This window comes from Atta cephalotes (assembly GCF_000143395.1).
Source record: "Atta cephalotes unplaced genomic scaffold scaffold00027, whole genome shotgun sequence".
NCBI lineage: Eukaryota > Metazoa > Arthropoda > Insecta > Hymenoptera > Formicidae > Atta > Atta cephalotes.
In genome coordinates, this window is record NW_012130091.1 from 352,229 (window position 1) to 373,149 (window position 20,921).

General features: G+C 33.1%; 1 protein-coding gene and 1 pseudogene across 1 annotated transcript; both read left to right on the forward strand.

Annotated features, from left to right (window-relative positions):
* LOC105620577 overlaps window positions 1-2,984 on the forward strand; it is a 6,843-nt pseudogene extending 3,859 nt beyond the window's left edge.
* Window positions 2,985-13,978: 10,994 nt separating this feature from the next.
* On the forward strand, window positions 13,979-14,362 carry LOC105620578. The gene has a single exon (XM_012202069.1). It carries the CDS (start codon window positions 13,979-13,981, stop codon window positions 14,360-14,362), a length of 384 nt encoding a protein of 127 aa, XP_012057459.1.
* Window positions 14,363-20,921: the final 6,559 nt, after the last annotated feature.

Consider the following 20,921-nt stretch of genomic DNA (forward strand, 5'->3'; position numbering starts at 1 on the left):
CTATGGGGTTATGTTGACAGATGCCCAAGTTTATTGTATGACGTCTATGATCTATTTATTTCGACCACCACTTACCGCTAAAGCCATCTATAGAAAAACGGCGGAAACAAAGTTGTACACCTAATATATTTTAATTACAGAAAATATTAATTTTATTCGTAAGAAATTTTTGTTTCTGATGTAAAATGCTTAGAAGTAAAGCTTCAACAAGAAATCACACACACACACACACACAATATATACATTATAAACCGTATAAAATTTCTTTAATTAGATAAATAAATTTTTAATTTCATTAATTAAATAAAGGAATTCTATATTCGATCAAAACTGATATTATTGCCTAAATATTTCGGTGTGAATTTATATATATATATATATATATATACGTACACAAACAATTCTGCGCAATAAAATCCTTTTTAATCTTGAACCGCACTCATGGATGGAACTTCCGTAGTATTATAAAATTATGTATTATAATTGTGTGTTCATACACGTTTCCTTGAAAAAATGATATTACTCACTAGTTATTAATCAAACGGATGTTCATTTATTTATAATCATTGGCGACAAGTATTGCTGAAGTCGGCACGCTTGACTTATACTGTAAAATTGTTTCTACGTATTCAACAAAGTAATCTAACCACAAAACATGTTGTGACATGTTGATTTTATGTAGAAAAAAATTTTTATGTTACACTTATGCAAAATCGTATCTAAAGTGGTCTTCGTCACAACTGCCGTACATCGACCGAGAAGAACTTATGCACTTTTTATCTGTTAAACTTAAATCATCAAGCGAAAAAAATGCTTTACTATTATGTTGTATACCCACTAACACATGTTGATAGTATTAGTAAACTACAATCGAAATATCTATGACAATTCAGCAATCAAACATATATCAAACATCGTCGAATATCTATCGAATCACTGTCAAAAACATCTTTCAATGTCAAACATCTATTGAACCGTTATCGAACATCTCATCACTTTTAATCCTAACTATAGACACTGGGTTCCCGGAAACCTCTTTTGCTAAATCGAGATCTTTTCATATTTCTGAACTTTTCTTTTTCTTTGAACGAACAGTCATCGAATGGTTCAATCGTACACTGAAGACTCAAATGCGGAAACAATTCACACACGCAAATTATTAATCATGTATTCGTCTATTTGTCATGTAATGCATTTTCGATATTATTTAAAGCGTGAACTATTTATTCATACTCTATGATAAAATTTTTATCACAAATTTTGTGAAAAAAGCATTAAATTTATTGATAACACAACTTTTGGCGTAAAAATTTATTTAAATTATTTTAATTCTTCTCTCATACTGTTTACATACTGATACAGTTCAAAGTATAGCTCCATGCAATGTTCTAGTTCGAATGTAAAAAAATACAATTGATGGCTTCATGTACAGATATGTACCAAGTTATGACAATATTGCATTATATGCAACTCGTATTATAACACGTATTATGCACGCGCACGTAAAACCCGTATGTATGTACGTATGAATGTACATAAACATATGTATGTATGCATGTATGAACTTATATACGAATGAATGTGTGTGTGTGTGTGTGTGTGTTTGTTTGTTTGTGTGTATGTGTGTGTGTGTTTGTGATTTCTTGTTGAAACTTTACTTATAAGTATTTTACGTCAGAAACAAAAATCTTTTACGAATAAAATTAATATTTCCTGTAATTAAAATATAATTAAATATTATAAGATAAATGCAAGAAAAGAATTAATTAATAACGTATAATTATATGAAATAAATTTAAAAACTATAACTAATATCATGAATTTATCTGTAAAAAGTTTGTTATTGATCGCAATAATGAGACAGAACTATACTTTACAGTAATTAATTTTAATTCTATTATAACAATAAATGCTTGTTATTAAACAAAGATTTGGTATTACAGCAGTGAACATAGACTGTGCAAGAGCGTTTGAAGAAATAATGTATTTATTTTTTAACAGTTAAGACCAATGATGAATGTTGGTCTCTTATACCTTTAGAAAGAATTCACAACGTTTTTAACATTAAATTTACACGAGTAATGAATTCTTCAAGATAACTTAGATTTCAATAGCGTTTACATGGAAACATTAAAACATATTGTTCGTTTTAGCATTTTATACTTACTCATACATTTAGAATTACATTTTTTTTATTACGATTTGAAGATGCATCATATCTGTAATATATTACATAATATATCTGTAATATATTAGATATTGGAAAAAGTTCGTTGCGTTTTTTTAATGCCATCTAATGGGAAAAACGCCACAAACTTTTTCTCATACCTAATATTTAATGTGAAATTTATTAATATTAAAATATAGATATAACAAATTCTTCGGATTAAGTGAAAGAACCTCAGATCACGTTGAGAGATGTCATCTTATAACTGTTTTTGCATTCAATAATAAAAAATTACATCATAGCTTACATATTTATAAAGCATTAATTTAAAGAATCTTTAATGTAATAATATTATAAGTAAGTCTTCATTTTTTGTCTACTTACATTCAATAGGTGTAAAAGTATTCAATAATAAAGAGAATAATATGTATGTCACCTCTGGAATTGATTTAAAATCATTTTGAAATATCGTTAAACGCAATGACATAAGGAAAACACATTTTTTTAATGCATGCAATTTGATTATTTATACAAGGATTTATCGTTGGAAGGAAATTTATCGTGAAGGAAGTGACGGTGTTGAGAAACAGAACCATTCTCTCATAATATTTTTACATGTCCCATGCCATGGAATTTCTTGACAAAATCCGAAAAGGACTTCCTGGCTGAGTGCTTGTCACCATGGATTGCAATGGGAAGACAGGATGATTCTATACAGCATGGTGAAACGCCTAATTACAATAGTTGTAATTGGTGTGGAGAGAATGATGACAATAAGGCTCTCATACACGCTAAAGGATTTAAAAAACGGGAATAGCTGGCTAATATATTCAGTAGCGACTTGATCATTAAGATCCTCCATGCTGATTATGAAGATAATTCTTTACGTAATCTGGATATTACTAATACTGTACGATGTAGAAAACATGTTAAGAATTGTAAGTTACAAAATGTGTTTAAAATATACTGATGACGCAATGCCTGAAAGAAATGTATCAAGTTTAAAAAATAAAATATAAGATTTTTTTTTAAATATTAGTTTTAATTTCTTTTTCCGAAATAGGACAGACTTTATCGTTGGCGCCGATCTCTTAGATAAAAGAGATTCGTTCGATATCGTTAGAATTCATATGATGTATGTCAATTCATTCTTATGATGTATGTCAATTTGGTATCCTTCGACCACGTCGCAACTGTTCTTCAAAGTATAATGTATATAAAAAAATTCCTCTCCATTTTAGGGGAGGTGTAAAAAAAATGGAAGAGAAAACTGTTTAAAAGAAAAACTACGCGCAACATTACCGCATCAGAGAGCTTCAATAGAGTTCATAGCTATTGCTAATTATAAGTTCTCCGAGAAAATAAAATCACAAGCCATGAACTCTTACATTCCAATTCAACAGAATGAGGCGTGCAAAAGACAGTAAGTTCATTTAATTTTATAAAATATTTTGCTTATACGTATTATACGTATTATACGTTATGTATTTTTGTAAGATCTATTTATGTTTTCTTTTTTTTTAAAGTGCATTTTCTCAAACATCATCTAGTACATCTTCGAAACCTCTCTATATGCTTCGTATCTTGATGCGGAAATATGCATTAACATCGATAGCGTAAATTTCCAGACTTTGGGATCGTTGTAGGATCTATATCTCATGTACAAATTGCGATTGTGATAATCGAGGCAATCACATGTTCATACCTTATGGGTGGAAAACGTTCATCAAGAGACGTACAGATATCGAGTGATTAATGTAGTTTCATTATTATCGTCGCAAGAGAGATTCAAGATCTAAATGTGGAACTTGTTAAAATATGATACGAATAACGAAGTGAAGTTAACATTAAATGGCACATATTTGTACATGAAACCAACAACTGTGCTTTTCTTATTTGAGCTTGAGCAATGTGTTGAACATGAAACTGAGTCAATATACGCATGATGTTGCAGTAAGAAGTTCGAATATTTTGTGTCATTTTTAAAACAAAATTGTATTACTAAAAGCGATGCTGCAAATATTTTATACAAAATTTATGATACAAATTCTATTATAGAATGTGAACTAGTAGTCTATGGTTTAGATTATATTGTACATACTGCATTACATGATAAATAAATATATGTTAAAAAATATATTCTTTTCTTCTAAAATTATTTTATCTTTAGTATCTTCGTCACTTCTTCTTCATATCTTAGTAAAATTGAATTAGTCAGTAAGAAAGCGTGCTTGGCCAATTGTATTACATTGATAAAAAAGAATATCATTATAATTAGTGTTACTAAGTTATATTACTAAAAATTCATAAAAATATTATCATAATTAATTTCTAAATCGTATCATTAAAAATCGTAAACACCATATCTATTTAATAAAAATCGTGCAAAAGAAGAAAAGAAAAGAGCGCTTCTTTCTAATAATATGTGTAGGATTGCAATGAGTGGAAGAGAGAGAACTGCATCCTACATTGGATAGGAGAGAGAGAAGACAATAGTTAAAGAGAGAACGCAAGAGAGAAGGAATCTCTGCCCCTCTAACACGGACCCCGCATTTTCCCTCCATCTGAACCCAGCATCTGTGACTTCGTCCTCTCTACCCGCGCGACACTAGAGCCATCTGCTGATTACTGTATCCGTGAGTTAGAAGAGTATCCTCTTTATTATCCTACTTACATATTGTTTATAATAATTTGTTTGCGACATTCTATTGACTTTGATTGAGATATACATCACACGTATCAGTTGAATCTGGACTTTCATACATAACAGAGAGTCTTTTGACATCTAATTAATTGATGTGTTAACACTATTTACATTATCTGACAATTTTATTCAGTGATTTATTTATTATATTAACAACTTTTATGTAATCGAATCTACATATAAATTATGTTCGAATAATTGAACCTACATGCGAATTTTGTTTTGAGGTTACATCATTGTGAAGTAAGTCTTGGTTTTTACAGAGTTTAAAAATGCCTAGCTGCTGGCTCATCAGTTTGACTTTGAATGACGTTACCAAGATAGGGCAAAACTCGGATTTTTTAAGTGAAACCTTTCACTTTTTCTTTCATTTTCTGATAGTCCTTTTGTTAGAACTTTTTCAAAACATTGTAACTTTATTCATTTTAGGTCGTTTAAACGTTATTAAGTATTTTATGAGATGTCAGCGATTGTAGGTGAATCGGACACAAAAACTATTCATTTTTTGCGCTAAAACTTATATATTTTGTTTAGTAGATCATAAGCTGTAACATATGATAAAATCATTTGATTTCATCAAGACCCAATTTTATATAGTATTAGTGCGAGACTCTTTTTATCTCAAATAATTTAGATATTAATATATATACCTGTAAAAGATTAATTCGAATTACTGTCCCGTTTTTCTGATATATAACCGATTAAACATCGCAGATTTTTTTATATGTATCATTGTATTAGGTATAACTTTGTTTCCGCCGTTTTTTTTCCGAAATTCGAGGCTTTATTGTAAAAAACTAGTTATACATTTATGATTTCACAGTATTGTCCATCGCTGGCCACTACTTTCTCCCATCTTTCAGGTAGCGTACGAATCTCGCGTCGAAAAAACTGGTCATCTTTTGAGGCTATCCAGGAATCGATCCAATTTTTTACTTCTTCATAAGACCGGAAGTTCTGGTCAGCCAGGCCGTGTGCCATTGATCGAAACAAGTGATAGTCAGAGGGAGCAACGTCTGGAGAATACGGCGGGTGGGGTAGGACTTCCCATTTCAACGTTTCCAAGTATGTCTTGACTACTTTCGCAACATGGGGTCGAGCATTGTCATGCTGCAAAATCACTTTATCGTGTCTCTCGTTGTATTGCGGCCGTTTGTTTTTCAATGCTCGGCTCAAATGCATCAATTGCGTTCGATACCGATCGCCTGTGATTGTTTCAGTCAGTTTTAACAGTTCATAATACACTACGCCGAGCTGGTCCTACCAAATACAGAGCATGACCTTGGAGCCATGAATATTCGGTTTGGCCGTCGACATGGAAGCATGGCCGGGAACTCCCCATGATTTTCTGCGCTTGGGATTATCGTAATGAACCCATTTTTCGTCCCCAGTCACAATGCGATGCAGAAATCCCTTCCGTCTTTGCCTTTCAAGCAGTTGTTCACAAGCAAACAAACGCCGTTCATCTCTCGGCTTCAATTCGTACGGCACCCAATTTCCTTGCCTTCTGAATCATTCCCATGGCTTTGAAGCGTTTTGAAATGGCTTGTTGAGTTACTTCCAATGATCGTGTCAATTCTTCTTGATTTTGACACGAGTCTTGCTCAAGTAATGCCTCCAATTCTGCATCTTCGAAAACCTTCTCTCTTCCACCGCTATGCCGGTCTTTGACGTCAAAATCACCGTTCTTGAAGCGTTGAAACCACTCACGACACGTTCTTTCACTAATAGCGGCCTCACCATAAGTATTTGAGAGCATTCGATGAGCCTCAGCCGCAGATTTCTTCATATTGAAGCAAAAAATTAAAACCTCTCGCAAATGATGAGAATTTGGCTCGTAAACTGACATTTTCAATCGAGAATAACTTTATGATACAGACACAAATCAACTAATGTTTCTATGGGGTTATGTTGACAGATGCCCAAGTTTATTGTATGACGTCTATGATCTATTTATTTCGACCATCACTTACCGCTAAAGCCATCTATAGGAAAACGGCGAAAGCAAAGTTGTACATCTAATAATTTATTAATGTAAAAAAATATTAATAAGCACGCATTTATACAAATAATAATGAAAAGTTGAAAATATTTGTATAATATATGGTATACCTATCATATTCTTTAGGAAATTTAAATACATGTCCTTCTAATTCAAGATTTGCAGGACATCCATTTATTGAACAATATTTAATTTTTCTCATTTTCTTGATATGCAATCTATTTTCTTTTTATATCTGAAACAGAGCTAAGATCAAAGCGTTTTCTGCAAGAGAATTGAAAATTTGTATCATATATATGTACAATTTTCTTTAAGGATAATTGTCACTTTCTTTATTCTTTTCACTTGACTTCACTTTATTTCACTGCACTTCACTTCACAATAATCCACTTCGCTTTACTTTTTTTCACTTCTCTATCAATATCTAAAACAATTTGCAAGACATCACCGACATAAAAGCATACGAACTTAATACTGCCGTTACCGTCAATTGCTACACAAACACTTCAATGGTTAAGGGAAAGACCGAAAACACAAAGAATAAGTGACAGAAAAGTTCAGATGGCGTTATCGTACGTAATGTCTCAACTTGCGCACTACGATTTTGGCTTCATATAATGAATAGAGTTGCGCTGTATACTGTGCCCATATGATGTAAATCACATGAGATTTTTCGAATACGATCGCATAGCAATCGTTCAGGAATATCAACTATTCGTCGTATACGAAAGTCATATACGAAATTGATATTTTCATATGCGATATTTGTTCAAGAATAGGGCCCCAGTTTCTCTCTGGTATTGCATATGAAAAACTAGGAAAATACTATAGTATGCGTTGCATATACTATAACATTTCTCTAGTTTTTCGTATGCGATACTTTTCAAGAATAGGCCTTTGACCGTATTGTCTACTTCATTCCTCCATATTGTTCATCATTTTCTTTGGAAGCGAGAGCCAATAAATAAAGAAAAAGAAGAAGATAGTAGAGACGGCGGAGATTTAGGAGCTCCGCATAATAAAAGGAACATAAAGGAAACAGAGAACAGAGAAGAATTTCAACCTATTAGAAATTCTACAATACATGATTTCTAATAAGTGAAATTCTTATTCTCTGTTCTCTGGTCCCTGTTCTTTCTATTGCGGAGTCCCTTAGAGAGAAACGCTTGCAAACTGAGTACACCATATTATTCTTTCTATCTATTGCATCCAATATCTAGCTATGGTATATAGAGTGCTTCCAATAATCCAAATTTGAATTAGTCCAGTTAGTTTCCACTAGGACTGAAAATATGATAAATATTAGGTGTAGTAAAAAGAAATCCATTATTTTTCCATTCAATTTCATGCAAAAATAATGGATTTCTTTTTACTACATCTAATATAACCACCTAGTACTTTCATGACAATTCAACGCTGTCTTGTATGCCATGAGTTGAGTTAGTTAATCTATTTATGCTTAATTTCTTCATCTCTAGATGGGCATCACCTCGAATTGGGCATTACAGAAATTTACTTAATTACAAGCAGAACAAAATGTTTATTGCAGATAAATTTGTTGAAGAAACAAACAATGTTGATGTGTGTATTTCTCTTAAATATATACATAATTATATGAAAGCAGGGATAAAAAATAACATTACTACTTTTATCTAATAACGGTTTTTTTCTAATAACGATTTGGTAATTTACATTGCAAATTTTTATGACAATAACTAACTTTAAAGTTGGAAAAAGATAATTTTCGAAGATTAATTTGTCACATATTTATTGGAAAAAAGTAACTCATTACTTGGAATGAGTTAAAGATAAAAGTAACAGCTCGACCCGTTAAAAATAATAAGTTATTTTTTTTAATAAATAATGCATAGTGGTGACAAGTTACTTTTCAAAAGTGATTCTTCTAATCTTAGTTTTTGTAACGTTATTGTCAAATCATTATTATAGATACCAATAAAAATAATGGTTCTTTTTCTCTATTTTAATTATTGTTATCTATTCAAATAATAACATTTTTTAATTTAGTTAATTACAGAGTTTATGAATGACTGATGACATGACAAAATTATTGTTAGCAGAAATACAAAAAAACAGAAAACTTTACAAATTTTTATGGAAAATTGAACAAAAATTTATGGAAAAGTATTGCTGCATCTATGAACATCCTTGGATATAACTTGACTGCTGACAATTGTTACATTAAATGAACCAGTATGAAAATACTTTGTACATCCATTTCTTATCTGGAAATGTTTAATCACAGTTAAATTTCAAGATATTAAAATAATTTAAACATAGAATAATCTAAACCTAATAATATTATGTTAATTGTATAACAAAAATGTTTGCGAATAAATTAAATAATTATAGTTAAATTTTTTCAATTTACAGTAATGCATTTTAAAATTACATGATAATTTTATATGATTGTAAATTTAATCTTATAAATTAAAAAAGTATAAATTAAAAAAAAGCATATTCCGACACACAATTTGTAAAATTTTGCGAAACTTATTTACTTTTTATTGCTTCTCTGTGATTTTAGAACTAATTCAACTTAATGTTCAAAAAGATCGTAAATAGGTTAATTAACTCAACTCATGGCATATTTCTTCTTCTTGGTATGTTAGCCAGACAACCTATAGGTTGAGACTAGGCCACTGAGGTCCGCGGTATTAATTATAAATTGTGAGGAGGTTACCAGTCTGCTAGAGTTTCGATCGAAATGATTGCCCCTCCCTCCTGCTTCCAGACGCCTGCTGCCACCCAGCGATAAGCCGTGCGCTATAGGAAAGAAGGGGGAGGAGCAAAGGAGGTCAAAAGAAAAGTTCATTAGCCTTCATGTAAGTCAATAGCAGGCGACACAGTTTGGGGGAAGGAGAATAAAGGGTAGAGAGAGAGGAATTAGGGAATTTATTAGCAATATAGTTATGGATAGGAGACAAATTCAGATTAAATTTCTCACAATGAAACAGGAGGAGGTTTTTGTTTGGCAGGGATCCCCATAGGGACAAATTTTATCATTTGGACTCTGTCCAGGCTCTCATTAATATTTATGATTCGATCTTAAACGGTTAACAAGAACTATTTCTTCTCTCGATAGAGAGACTTTATAAAATCACGTTTTTTTTGGAAGCAATATAAAAGTATTCATAATAAAGAGTGCCTTTAGTGATTGAAATTAGTTTCATGTATTCAGTTTGTTTATTCGCCTGGTCGACATTGCTAGGAGGTATAAGGAACCTTGAAAAATGGTTTGTATCCTTCTATTGCAGCTGATTTAGCAACTTGATTAGCTTCGTTGCCTGGTATACTGGAGTATGCTAATATCCAGAAGAATGTCACTTCTTTGCCCTGCTTGATGACATCGCAATAAGCTTATTTGATATAGTAGATTACATAATGTATAATGTAGATTACGCTGCACCCTTGTGGGACTGCAAAGGGTTTCAAGAGCGCTTTCTGAGTCTAAAAATATAATGCTCTCTTTGTGATATCAAGATCTCCAATTGCCTGAATGGCTTGTAATATAGCCCATAATTCAGCCGAGAAAATGGAGATTTTCAGGTGGCAATTTATGTTTAATAGAGTCTTCCGTGTATGAGAAAATAGCTGCTTCTACAGCGTCTTCCTCGTTCTTCGATCCGTCAGTGTAAAAGGAAATGGCATTTTATCTACCAGGTGTACAAGTATGAAATGATTTTTTCCCAAAAAAAACACGTTAAATTCGGAAGAATGATAAAAAGAGATTTATTCAAAGTATGCTTCATTGTTAGTTACACATTTTTCTCTTCTTTCGGGCAATTAGATACCATGCCAGTAAAAATTTTCCCCTTTTGCCGCGAACCATTTATCGAGCCATTTTTTCATATCTTCGTAGGAACCAAAGTGCTGCTCAGCAAGTGCATGACCTATCGATGCAAACAAGTGGTAATCGGAAGGAGCCAAGTCTGGTGAGTAAGCCGCATGGGGTAGAACTTCCCAGCTGAGTGCTTCCAACGTGTCCCGAATTGATTTTGCCGTATGTGATGGAGCATTGTCATGGAGAAAAATGACCTTGTGTTGCCTCTTTTGGTCGTTTTTTAAGCAGTGAACGGTTCAAATCGATCAATTGTTGTTGATAGCGTTTGGTATTAACCGTTCCGCCAGGCTTCAATAGCTCATAATAGACTACATCCTTCTGATCCCACCAAACACAGAGCATCATCTTCCTGCCAAAGGGATTCGATCTTGCGGTCGATGTGGATGGTGCGCCTGGGTCTACCCATGATTTTTTGCACTTGAGATTCTCAAAAAAAATCCACTTTTCATCCCCAGTAACGATACGAGGCAAGAATAACTTTCTTCTGTATCGTTCGAGCAAAATTTCACTTGTGTTTTTGCGCCTCTCCATCTGTCTCTCGTTCATTCATGTGGCACCCATCTACCGACTTTCTGAATCTTTCCCATCTCTCGTAGGCGATTGGAAACAGCTTGTTGACTAACGCTCAATTGCTCTGCGAGTTGTTTTTGTTTGTGAATCATCTTCATCCAGCAATACTTGCAATTCCATGTCTTCGTACTTTTTGAGCGGTTTTCCGTGTTCCTTGTCTGCAACATTGAAATCTCCAATTTTGAAACGCTGAAACCATCGTTCACACGTTTTTTGCGATAGAGCATGTTCACCATAAGCTTCTCCAAGTAATCGGTATGATTCCGCAGCAGTTTTCTTCAAATGAAAACAAAAAATTAATACTATCCGCGAATGCTCCTTATTTGATACAAATTTCATCATATTAAACACAGCAACACAATACTATGCAAACACTTTTCAATCAAATCACTTTGCGCGTTTGACACTTGATGGTACAATAAAATGGCGTATAATGTTAAATCTTTGTACCTCACACTGCATTGGTGCGCCATCTGTTTCTCAAATCGTCATTTCATACTTGTACATCTGGTATACTGAAAGAATTTATAATAGAAATCTGCTATTAAACTGAGATTGTCTTTTTTGTCGAAACATGTATATCGGAACGTGCATATCTTTAACATAATCGATTTTGAGAGAGAAGACCTCATAAGAATGTCAATATGCTGATGGGTATGTGGAGCGATATATTATGTTCTTTTCGTAACGATTAGTCACAAAGTATTTGAAGAGTCTAAAGCCCTTAAAGGCAATTTTACGATTTCTTCAGGTAGCTATAATCTCCATTTCCTCTAAGGATTTATATGCTAAGCTAAATTCATTGGCCATAGCTTTGAAAATAAATTTAGAGGCAGTTAAGTTAAGAAGTTGATTTCTTTGGCCTCTGCCAGCATGATATTTATCGGTGTCGATATGTGGTATCCTGATATCTTTCTAATTACCTTGTATTGCAACCGCTATAACTTGATGAAGTCGGATGTAGATGAACTCTAGGTGAAGAATTGGCATCCGTATTCCACAGCACTACGGAATGTGGCTCTGTAAATAGTAAGGAGAAGACTAGGATGGGAGCCCCAGACGATGCCAGAGATCTTTCTGCCCTTGTCGATTAGATACCTAAGGTGGTACTTGCCTTTCAGATTGCAATCCAGTATGACTCCCAGAAAACGATGTGATTGTACTCTAAGGATCTAAAATCCCGTTGATGGATAATTTGAATAAAATCTTGACTGCTTTGCCCTGTGTGAAGCCGATCCAAGAGGATTTGGCAAGAGATATCTCCAGGTTCCTGTATTTTAGATACTCATATATTTTGTTCAGGGAGAATTGGATAGATTCAATAGTGTTTAGATTACAATGCGTGGAATATAACATTATGTCGTTTGCATATTATAGAAAGCAAATATTGGAATGCTGTTGATCTAAATTTCTAAGATAGATATCGAATAATAAAGGATTCAAGATAGATCTCTGAGACGTATTTTTATATGTGTTATATGGACTAAGAAATTCGGCATCTATTATGAAGTTCAAATATCTCACTGACCAGGTTTTCAACAAATTTTCTGAAGTGGGCAGGAATGCCTATTTCCTCCAGATCTTCTAAGAGAATGGATGAATCTGTTGTCAAATACGCCCGCAATGTCCAGGAATACTGCGATTGTAATAGATTGATTTAGGAATCCAGATTACTAATCACCATTACTTCTATCGATTTGGCGCCATTGTGAAATCACTACTGAACCGGATACCTTTAACAGTGACTTCTCTATCAACATAACATTGGCGGTTCTCTTGTCTACGACATGTTTCTATACAAATTAATTCTTGATACATACAAAGCTAACAAATTACATTATTTACTACCTCCGAAGAATTTTTCAGCAAAGTCCCTATGGATTCTACTGAGGCATATGAATATTTTGCAGATCATTTACGAAGCCTTACAAGATTACTCTTCCCCAAAAAGCAATGACTTCTCAGATCAGTTCCAGCTTCCAGTGACAGGAACAATCCTCCTTGATGGACGAAAAAATACTCCAGGGCCATTCTAAGTCGCAGAAATGCCGCAAAATCTATCAGCAGTATCCATCTATCGAGAATTTCCTTTCATTCAAGAAAACAAGAGCGTTATGCACTAGGACTTTATATAAGGTTAAGAAGAGATAATGGAAGAAATTCGACTGTATTATTTAACTGTAAGACTCCTACCTACATATGGCGTTTAATTAAAGCCTTCAAAAGATTAATTTCTCAGAGGCTTTCAGTGATGTGATTTCAGATGATAACAGGCAAAATAACCTTTTAGAAAAGGCCAAAAGGGCCTAAAATCTGTCCTCCTTTCTGTTTTATGAATACTAACAAAAGCTTATCATCAATTGCAGAAGACATTCACTATCAACTGGAACAGTTTTCACAAAGATCTGGATTCGCCCTTTTCCACCAATGAATTCAACCTCACTTTATCACAATCTAGAAAAAATTCCTCTTCGGATCTAGATCAAATCAGCTATACTATGCTTTCGGCTAAATACAAAGAATTTCAATCGCTTTTTAAAGGAGGGAACCTTACCACCTTTCTGGAAGACTTCGCTCATCTTCATTCCAAAGGCGAATAATTCCGCCCCATCTCACTTTTATTATTTCCTCAAAATCTTTAAGAAGATTGTCTATTTAAAGCTGCAATAGCTGATGGAATCACAGATGATCTTACCACAAGAACAAATGGATTTTAACAGATCGTGCACAGACAGCTTGGTTATTCTCACAAACAACATCCATACAAGTTTTTTGGCGAATGAAGTCGTCGCGGCAGCTTTCTTGGACATAACTGGCGCTTTTGACAATGTGCTCTCTGAAGCGGTCCTCTCTGAGACTCAGAAAATTGGAATTCCCGCAAGACTTCGCAAATTCATTCAGAAAACATTATCACTCATAGAAGTGTACACTTTGTTGAGGAGTCATCTCAGTGAAGTTTACTCTGTACATAAGAGAACTCCTCAAGATTCGATGCTAGCTCAGCTCACTATTTTTTTAGTGTTCGCGAGATGGACTTCAACTACACCCTGGAACTAACTTTTTGCAATATGCGGACGACATTGTAGTCGACTCTTCTTCGAAGACAAATCGGAGAAGCTGTTGCTAACCTCCAATCTTCATTTAATATGATTTATTTGTATCTTTCGAACAACGATCTGGAATTATCACCAACCAAATCCAATTGGATCTTATTTTCCAAGAAACTGTTTCCTTAAAAAAGATATCTTCAAGTTCTTCATCAATAATCATTTAGTGGACAGAATCCTTAACGTAATGTTTCTAAGCATTATTTTGGACTGCAGGCTCAAGGGAGAGGATCACTTCAAGCAGATCATCAAAAAAGGAAACTCACTGATTAATGTCCTATCATCTTTGACAGCGGTTTGATGGGGTTCCCACCCCCAGCTCTTACTCATCATCTATAGAGTTGTTTTAGAGGATCCAATATGGCTGCCAGATTTTTGTTCTTCAGAATAAGAAATCACTTCTCCTACAGCTAGAAAGACTCCAATACAAAGCGATTAGAATCGCCCTAGGTTACAGACAGTCTACATCCATCAACGTCATTCTATTTGAAGCCAAGGAACTCTTGCTTAAGCTTCGCTTTGCTGTTATGTCCGAAAGATACGTGTTGAAATCTATGTCTAGGAATAATAACTCAGTCATCCGCAGCTTCAGCTCCATGAAAAAAACAGCCTTGTCGTCCGAGAAGAGATCAAGAGCTTTCTCTCAATATCGCCATGCTTCAAATACTACATCTTTCTTTTCAAACCAACTTTTTTTAATAACATCTTCTATTCCATCTTTCACCCTGCATTTAAAACCCTGCATTTAAAACGATTTTATTCTCCGATCGGATCATAAGCAAATTATTTCACAAGGAGAAAGCTGACTGTGCTGTTAAACAGGAATTCTTAGATAATTCCATTGATCTCCGAGATTCAGCCATTACTTTTTACACAGACAGCTCCAAAATAGAAGAGCAGAGATACGCAGGGGCTGTAACTTACTCTCCGGAGCTCGTAATCAGTTTCCGATATAGGTTGACTTCAGAAGCCATCATGTTTACAGCAGAGACCTGGGCGATCCTCCAATCACTTATTTTAATTCAGAACACTGGTTACTCCAAGACAGTAATTTTTTCTGACTCTAAGAACGTCCCTCTATTGGCTCCAAGAAACTTATTAATTCTAATATCATACACTAGATCAAGGATCTCTTCGCTGTCTCTTATAGCAGAGGCATCAACATCTCTCTTGCCTGAATCCTAACTCATCGTGGTATTCCAGGCACGAAATAGCGGATAAGGCGATCAAGGAAGACATCTTAAAAGGAGGAAGGGATAACTTTAAACTCTCTACTTCTAACCTGATCCTGAAAGTCAATAAAATGTCAGTTTTTCGTTTCAATAAATACTTCAAAGACGCTTCAAAAACTATAGGACAACATTACGCTTCGCTAACTCCTCTAATATAACGTGGTAGAAAAAGTCACCGTCAGGAGATCTTAACTAACAGACTTTGTGTCAATCATTACAATTTAAACTTCAGCTTGCATAGGAAAAACATGATGGATTCTCCAGCCTGTATGTGCGTCCCTAGACAGGATGCCAACTATGTAATTTTTTACCCCTTATCTCGTGGCAGATTCGCCCCCCTTAGTAAATTTATCAGGAAAACTTTTCCTCGTTATCCTAATGACATTTTCCCTATGTATATAGACCTTCAGGTTAAAATTTACAGACTTCTCCTCTCCTTTTTCAAGTTTTTGCAACTATTGATCTGAATTCCCCTTTCTGCTTTCTTTCTCTCCTTTCTCTTCCCTCCTCGGCGTCCGTATGATTCGGCCGGGAGTAGCGCGGCTTGGCTCGGTTTGTCCTAGGTAGTGCATAGGGTTTTTTGCCAGGCAAAGGGGAGGGAGACTGATACTCTTTCTGATTCTAGTTTTTTCCATCTCTACGGTTTGACTTCTGTGAAAGGTTGGAGATGTTTGGAAAGTGTCTGGCCAAGTTTACCAACGAGGACCAGGACTATTAATTGCAAAAGACAAGGCCTCAGATTTGTATTCGAACACAGTTAAATTATAGATCTCATTTTTCCTCTGTGACAAATTTCCTAATCTCAATAATTGTTTAACGCTCAATATCTCGTTTCCTAGGGCAATCCCGGAGTTTTTTCTATCAGATTCTTTCATTTTATGCAAAAACGCGTCGAATAAGTCTAATTCTATTAATTTTTGAGTAGTAATGCTGAACTATAATTTTTTATAGATAAAATGTATATATACATGATAGTTGTTAAAATGATATTAAATATTATTGCAAGTTATGCAACGGTTGGTGTGAATGGAATACAATCAGTGAATTCATTTACAATCAGTATTTAGCAATGTTTAAGTATTCCATACTAAAATACATAATGCATGACTATTACAAAAAGATTAACTTGTTTGATATACTTTAATGTCTGTCAAGTTTTATATTTAAAGCTTACTTAAATTTATCTTCAGATATTTTACGAATAATTTTATTGCTATTAAGCATAAATTAAGGATAAATTTAAGGAAACCTTAAATATATCTAACTATGAATATGGACATAGATTAATAAAACAATGTATGATGCATGATTAATACTGTGTATTTCTAGATATATTTGTCAAACAATATAGCAGAGGAAATAAAAGAAGATGTCCTTTCACTCACAAATAAAAATATTGATGAAACATTAGGTAAAATACATTATTTAGATGATTTATATACATGTGTAGCAAATATTAATGCTAAAAATATTAATGCTGAATTTTTTGCAATTAACAATGAACTGATGTTTATCAACTTTTATGCAATGTCGTTTTAACTTATTAGCGCTAATATTTGATGAAACTATAGCTAAGATTAAAGAAGAATTTCTATAGACTAGAAAAGTAGTAATGGTTAAAGTTGGATTGTGACTATGAAAGTAAATATATTTAAAATGTGACTATAAAATGCATGATATAAATAGACATAAGCAGAATTTGAATATTAATTTATATGTATATTAAATAGATTAGATTTTATATGCATATATTTAGATTACAAGTATTATTTTTTCTTAGTCTCTGTGACATCTAGGTTTCATACAACCAAATATCCAATGTTAAAAGTAATAAGATATGAACAACCTAAGAGAGGATACGATCAATATAAGCGTTCCAAGAATTTGTCAGAAAGCAGAAAGATCTTATTAAAGAATTTTTGACTTAAGGGAGCTTGAACAACTTGACGACAAAAAGCGTGATTACAGAATATTTTGAAAAGATGTACCAGAATATGAATTGTTTAAAAAAGTTGCTACTAATTTAAAGGATAATTGCCTATTTTATATTGATTTTGGGTAAGATTCATTTTATTTTTGATAATAAAATATTAAATATAATATATAAAACAAAAATTTTCTTTATGATGTAAATATTTCTTTTAAAAAACAATATAGATGCAAAAGAAATTTTTTTTGCTAATGTATATAATCTGCATTTTAATAATTATAATATTATAATTATAATATTTTATTTAATAAGCACATGTTATAATCATAACTGAAATTGATCAACATTTACATTTGTTGTAAGTGGTATACGTAAGCTCATAGCTTTTGTACTGCCAATTTACTACTGTAAATATTGTAGCCAAATATTTGAATATTTAAAATAACTTATGTAAAGTTTCATTGTAATTCACTGATTAATTAGCAAGATATTGAACAAATAAATATTTACTTCGAAAACTTAATTTAGTTCGTTCTAAAGCGTGCATATGTATATACAGAAAAATGTTACATAATTAATTTTTACATTGCAGTATAACTTTACATAAATGATCTTGAATACATAATGTACTTATATTAGAAAGTTATAGTTTTTCATACATAGAAAAAAGATTTTTATCATTATATATAATACATTTTTATTAGATCACATTAAAAAAATATTACTATTTATTAAAATTATATATACATATAATTATATATACATAATTTTAATAAATAGTATATATATATATATATATATATATATACATACAGGGTGATTTAACATATTTCGTCATCTATCAGAAGCAATGAATCACAGTCGAAATCTGAGTCGAATCTGAGTCGAAAAGTCTACCATTTTGCAGTTTACGCAATAGTTAATGAGAAATTAATGTTTAAAGATAGGCGAATACGTGCGTCCGTCCAATCTACTACTGCCGGAAGAACAACTTACCGTCCCTACCGATAGCGCGCCGACCGGGCCACGAAAAGCGGGGATGGCCTGGCAGGCACGCTGTTCGAGTTTAGTGGCTCGCGGCCGTTTCCTATTCCTCGCGGGCCAAGCTAACAATAGCGGATATTCGATGCTTTAGAAATAATATCTTGAATTGGGAAATGATTAAGAACTCTTCGAAAGTTCGTTCTCTCTTCAGTTTAGTTCGTTCTAAAGCGTGCATATGTACATACAGAAAAATGTTACATAAATATTACATATTACTTGTTTCAAGTAAATAATAAGTATATTTTAAAATTATATTATCAAGAAATTATTCTTTGTAAAAACAATCCTTACTCAAACGAAGAGAAATAAAAATTGCGTCTCCTCTTAGCACTAGAATGATATTTTTCTGCTGTATACTACCGCTCATGGAAGTTTGGACATTCGCATAAATTTCATCGAATGATCATATAAAAAATTAAGACATTATAAAACAGCAATTGTATTATTATACTCCTCGAGAAAAATTTCTTCGATTTAAAAAAATGTTTTGTTGTACTGTTAAAGAAAAAAATTTCTTTGATTTGAATGTCATTTCTTTGATTTGAATGTCATTTCTTTGATTGAAACATTATTTTTTAAAATCAAATAAAAAATTATTTGATTTACGGAAGTTATGTTCAGATCAAAGAAATGACATTCAAATCAAAGGAATTTTTTTTTTAACTACATAGCAAAGAAATATTTCTTTGAACAGAAGAAATCTTTCTCTGGGTACGCCGATTCTTATTCATACGTGCAGAAAAGTATCATTCTAGTGTTAAGAGAGGACGCAATTTTTATTTATTTTCTTTTGAATAACAATTACAAAGAATATTTTCTTGATAATATAATATAATTTTAAAATACCATTATTATTTACACCCAGAGAAAAGTTTCTTCAATTCAAAGAAATGTTTCTTTCTATACGGTTAAAAAAATTTCTTTGATTTGAACGTCATTTCTTTGATCTAAACATAACTTCCTTTAATCAAATAATTTTTTTTATTTGATTTGAAAAATAATGTTTCAATCAAAGAAATGACGTTCAAATTAAAGAAATTTTTTTTAACCGTAGAGCAATTCTTTACAAACATTTCTTTAAATCGAAGAAACTTTTTTCGAGGTGTATAATAATACAATTGCTGTTTTATAATGTTTTAATTTTTTACATGATCATTCGATGAAATTTATGCGGGTGCCCGAATTTCTATGAGTGGTAATGTACATGCAGAAAAATATCATTCTAATGTTAAGAGAGGACGTAATTTTTATTTTTCTTCGTTTGAATTAGATGATTATCTTTACAAAAAATATTTTTTTGATAATATAATTTTAAAATATACTTATTATTTACTTGGAATAAGTAATATTTATGTAACATTTTTTTACATGTACATGTGCATGCTTTAGAACGAACTAAACTGAATTTTCGAAGAGTTCTTGATTATTTTTCAATTTTTAAGATATTATTTCTAAAGCACCGAATATCCGCCATCGTTAGCTTGGCGTGCGGGAAGTGGGAAGCGGCCGCGAGCCACTAACTCAAACAGCGCGCCTGCCACGCCATCCCCGCGGCCTGGCCAGCGCGCTATTGGTAGGGACGATAGGCTGTTCTTCCGACAGTAGTAGGCTGGGCAGACATATGTATTCGCCTATCTTTAAACATTAATTTCTTGTTAATTATTGCATAAACTGCAAAATGGTAGATGACTTTTCGATTCAGTTCGAAATATTTATTGCTCCTGATGGGTGATGTTAAAATCACCCTGTGTATATATACAGGGTGTCTGGAAATAAACGCCAAATATTTCATGGGCAGGTAGAACGGACTAAACTGAATCGAAAAGTCTACCATTTTATAAGTTTCCCCAATAATTAATGAGATATTAATCCTTAAAGTTAGCCGAATACTACTGCGAAGTGTATACGCCTACCGATCGCTTGGCGCGCTAGCCATGGGGAGCGGGAATAGCCTGGCAAGTGCGCCGTCCGAGTTATGGAGACTTGCGGCGGTGTGCGCGACGCGGGACGCTTGCCAGCCAATCCCCAACTCCCAAGACCCGCGCGTCAAGCGATCGGTAGGCATATACACTTCGCAGTAGTAGACTGGGCAAGCGCGCATATTCGAGTTCAGTTTAGTTCGCTCTATCTGCCCATGAAATATTTGGCGACTATTTCCAGACATCCTGTATATATATACACACACACACACACACACACACACACACACACACACACACACACACACACACACACACACACACACAGAGTATACTACTTATTTACTACTACTACCTAACCTATAATTACTTTCGTTTAGTACG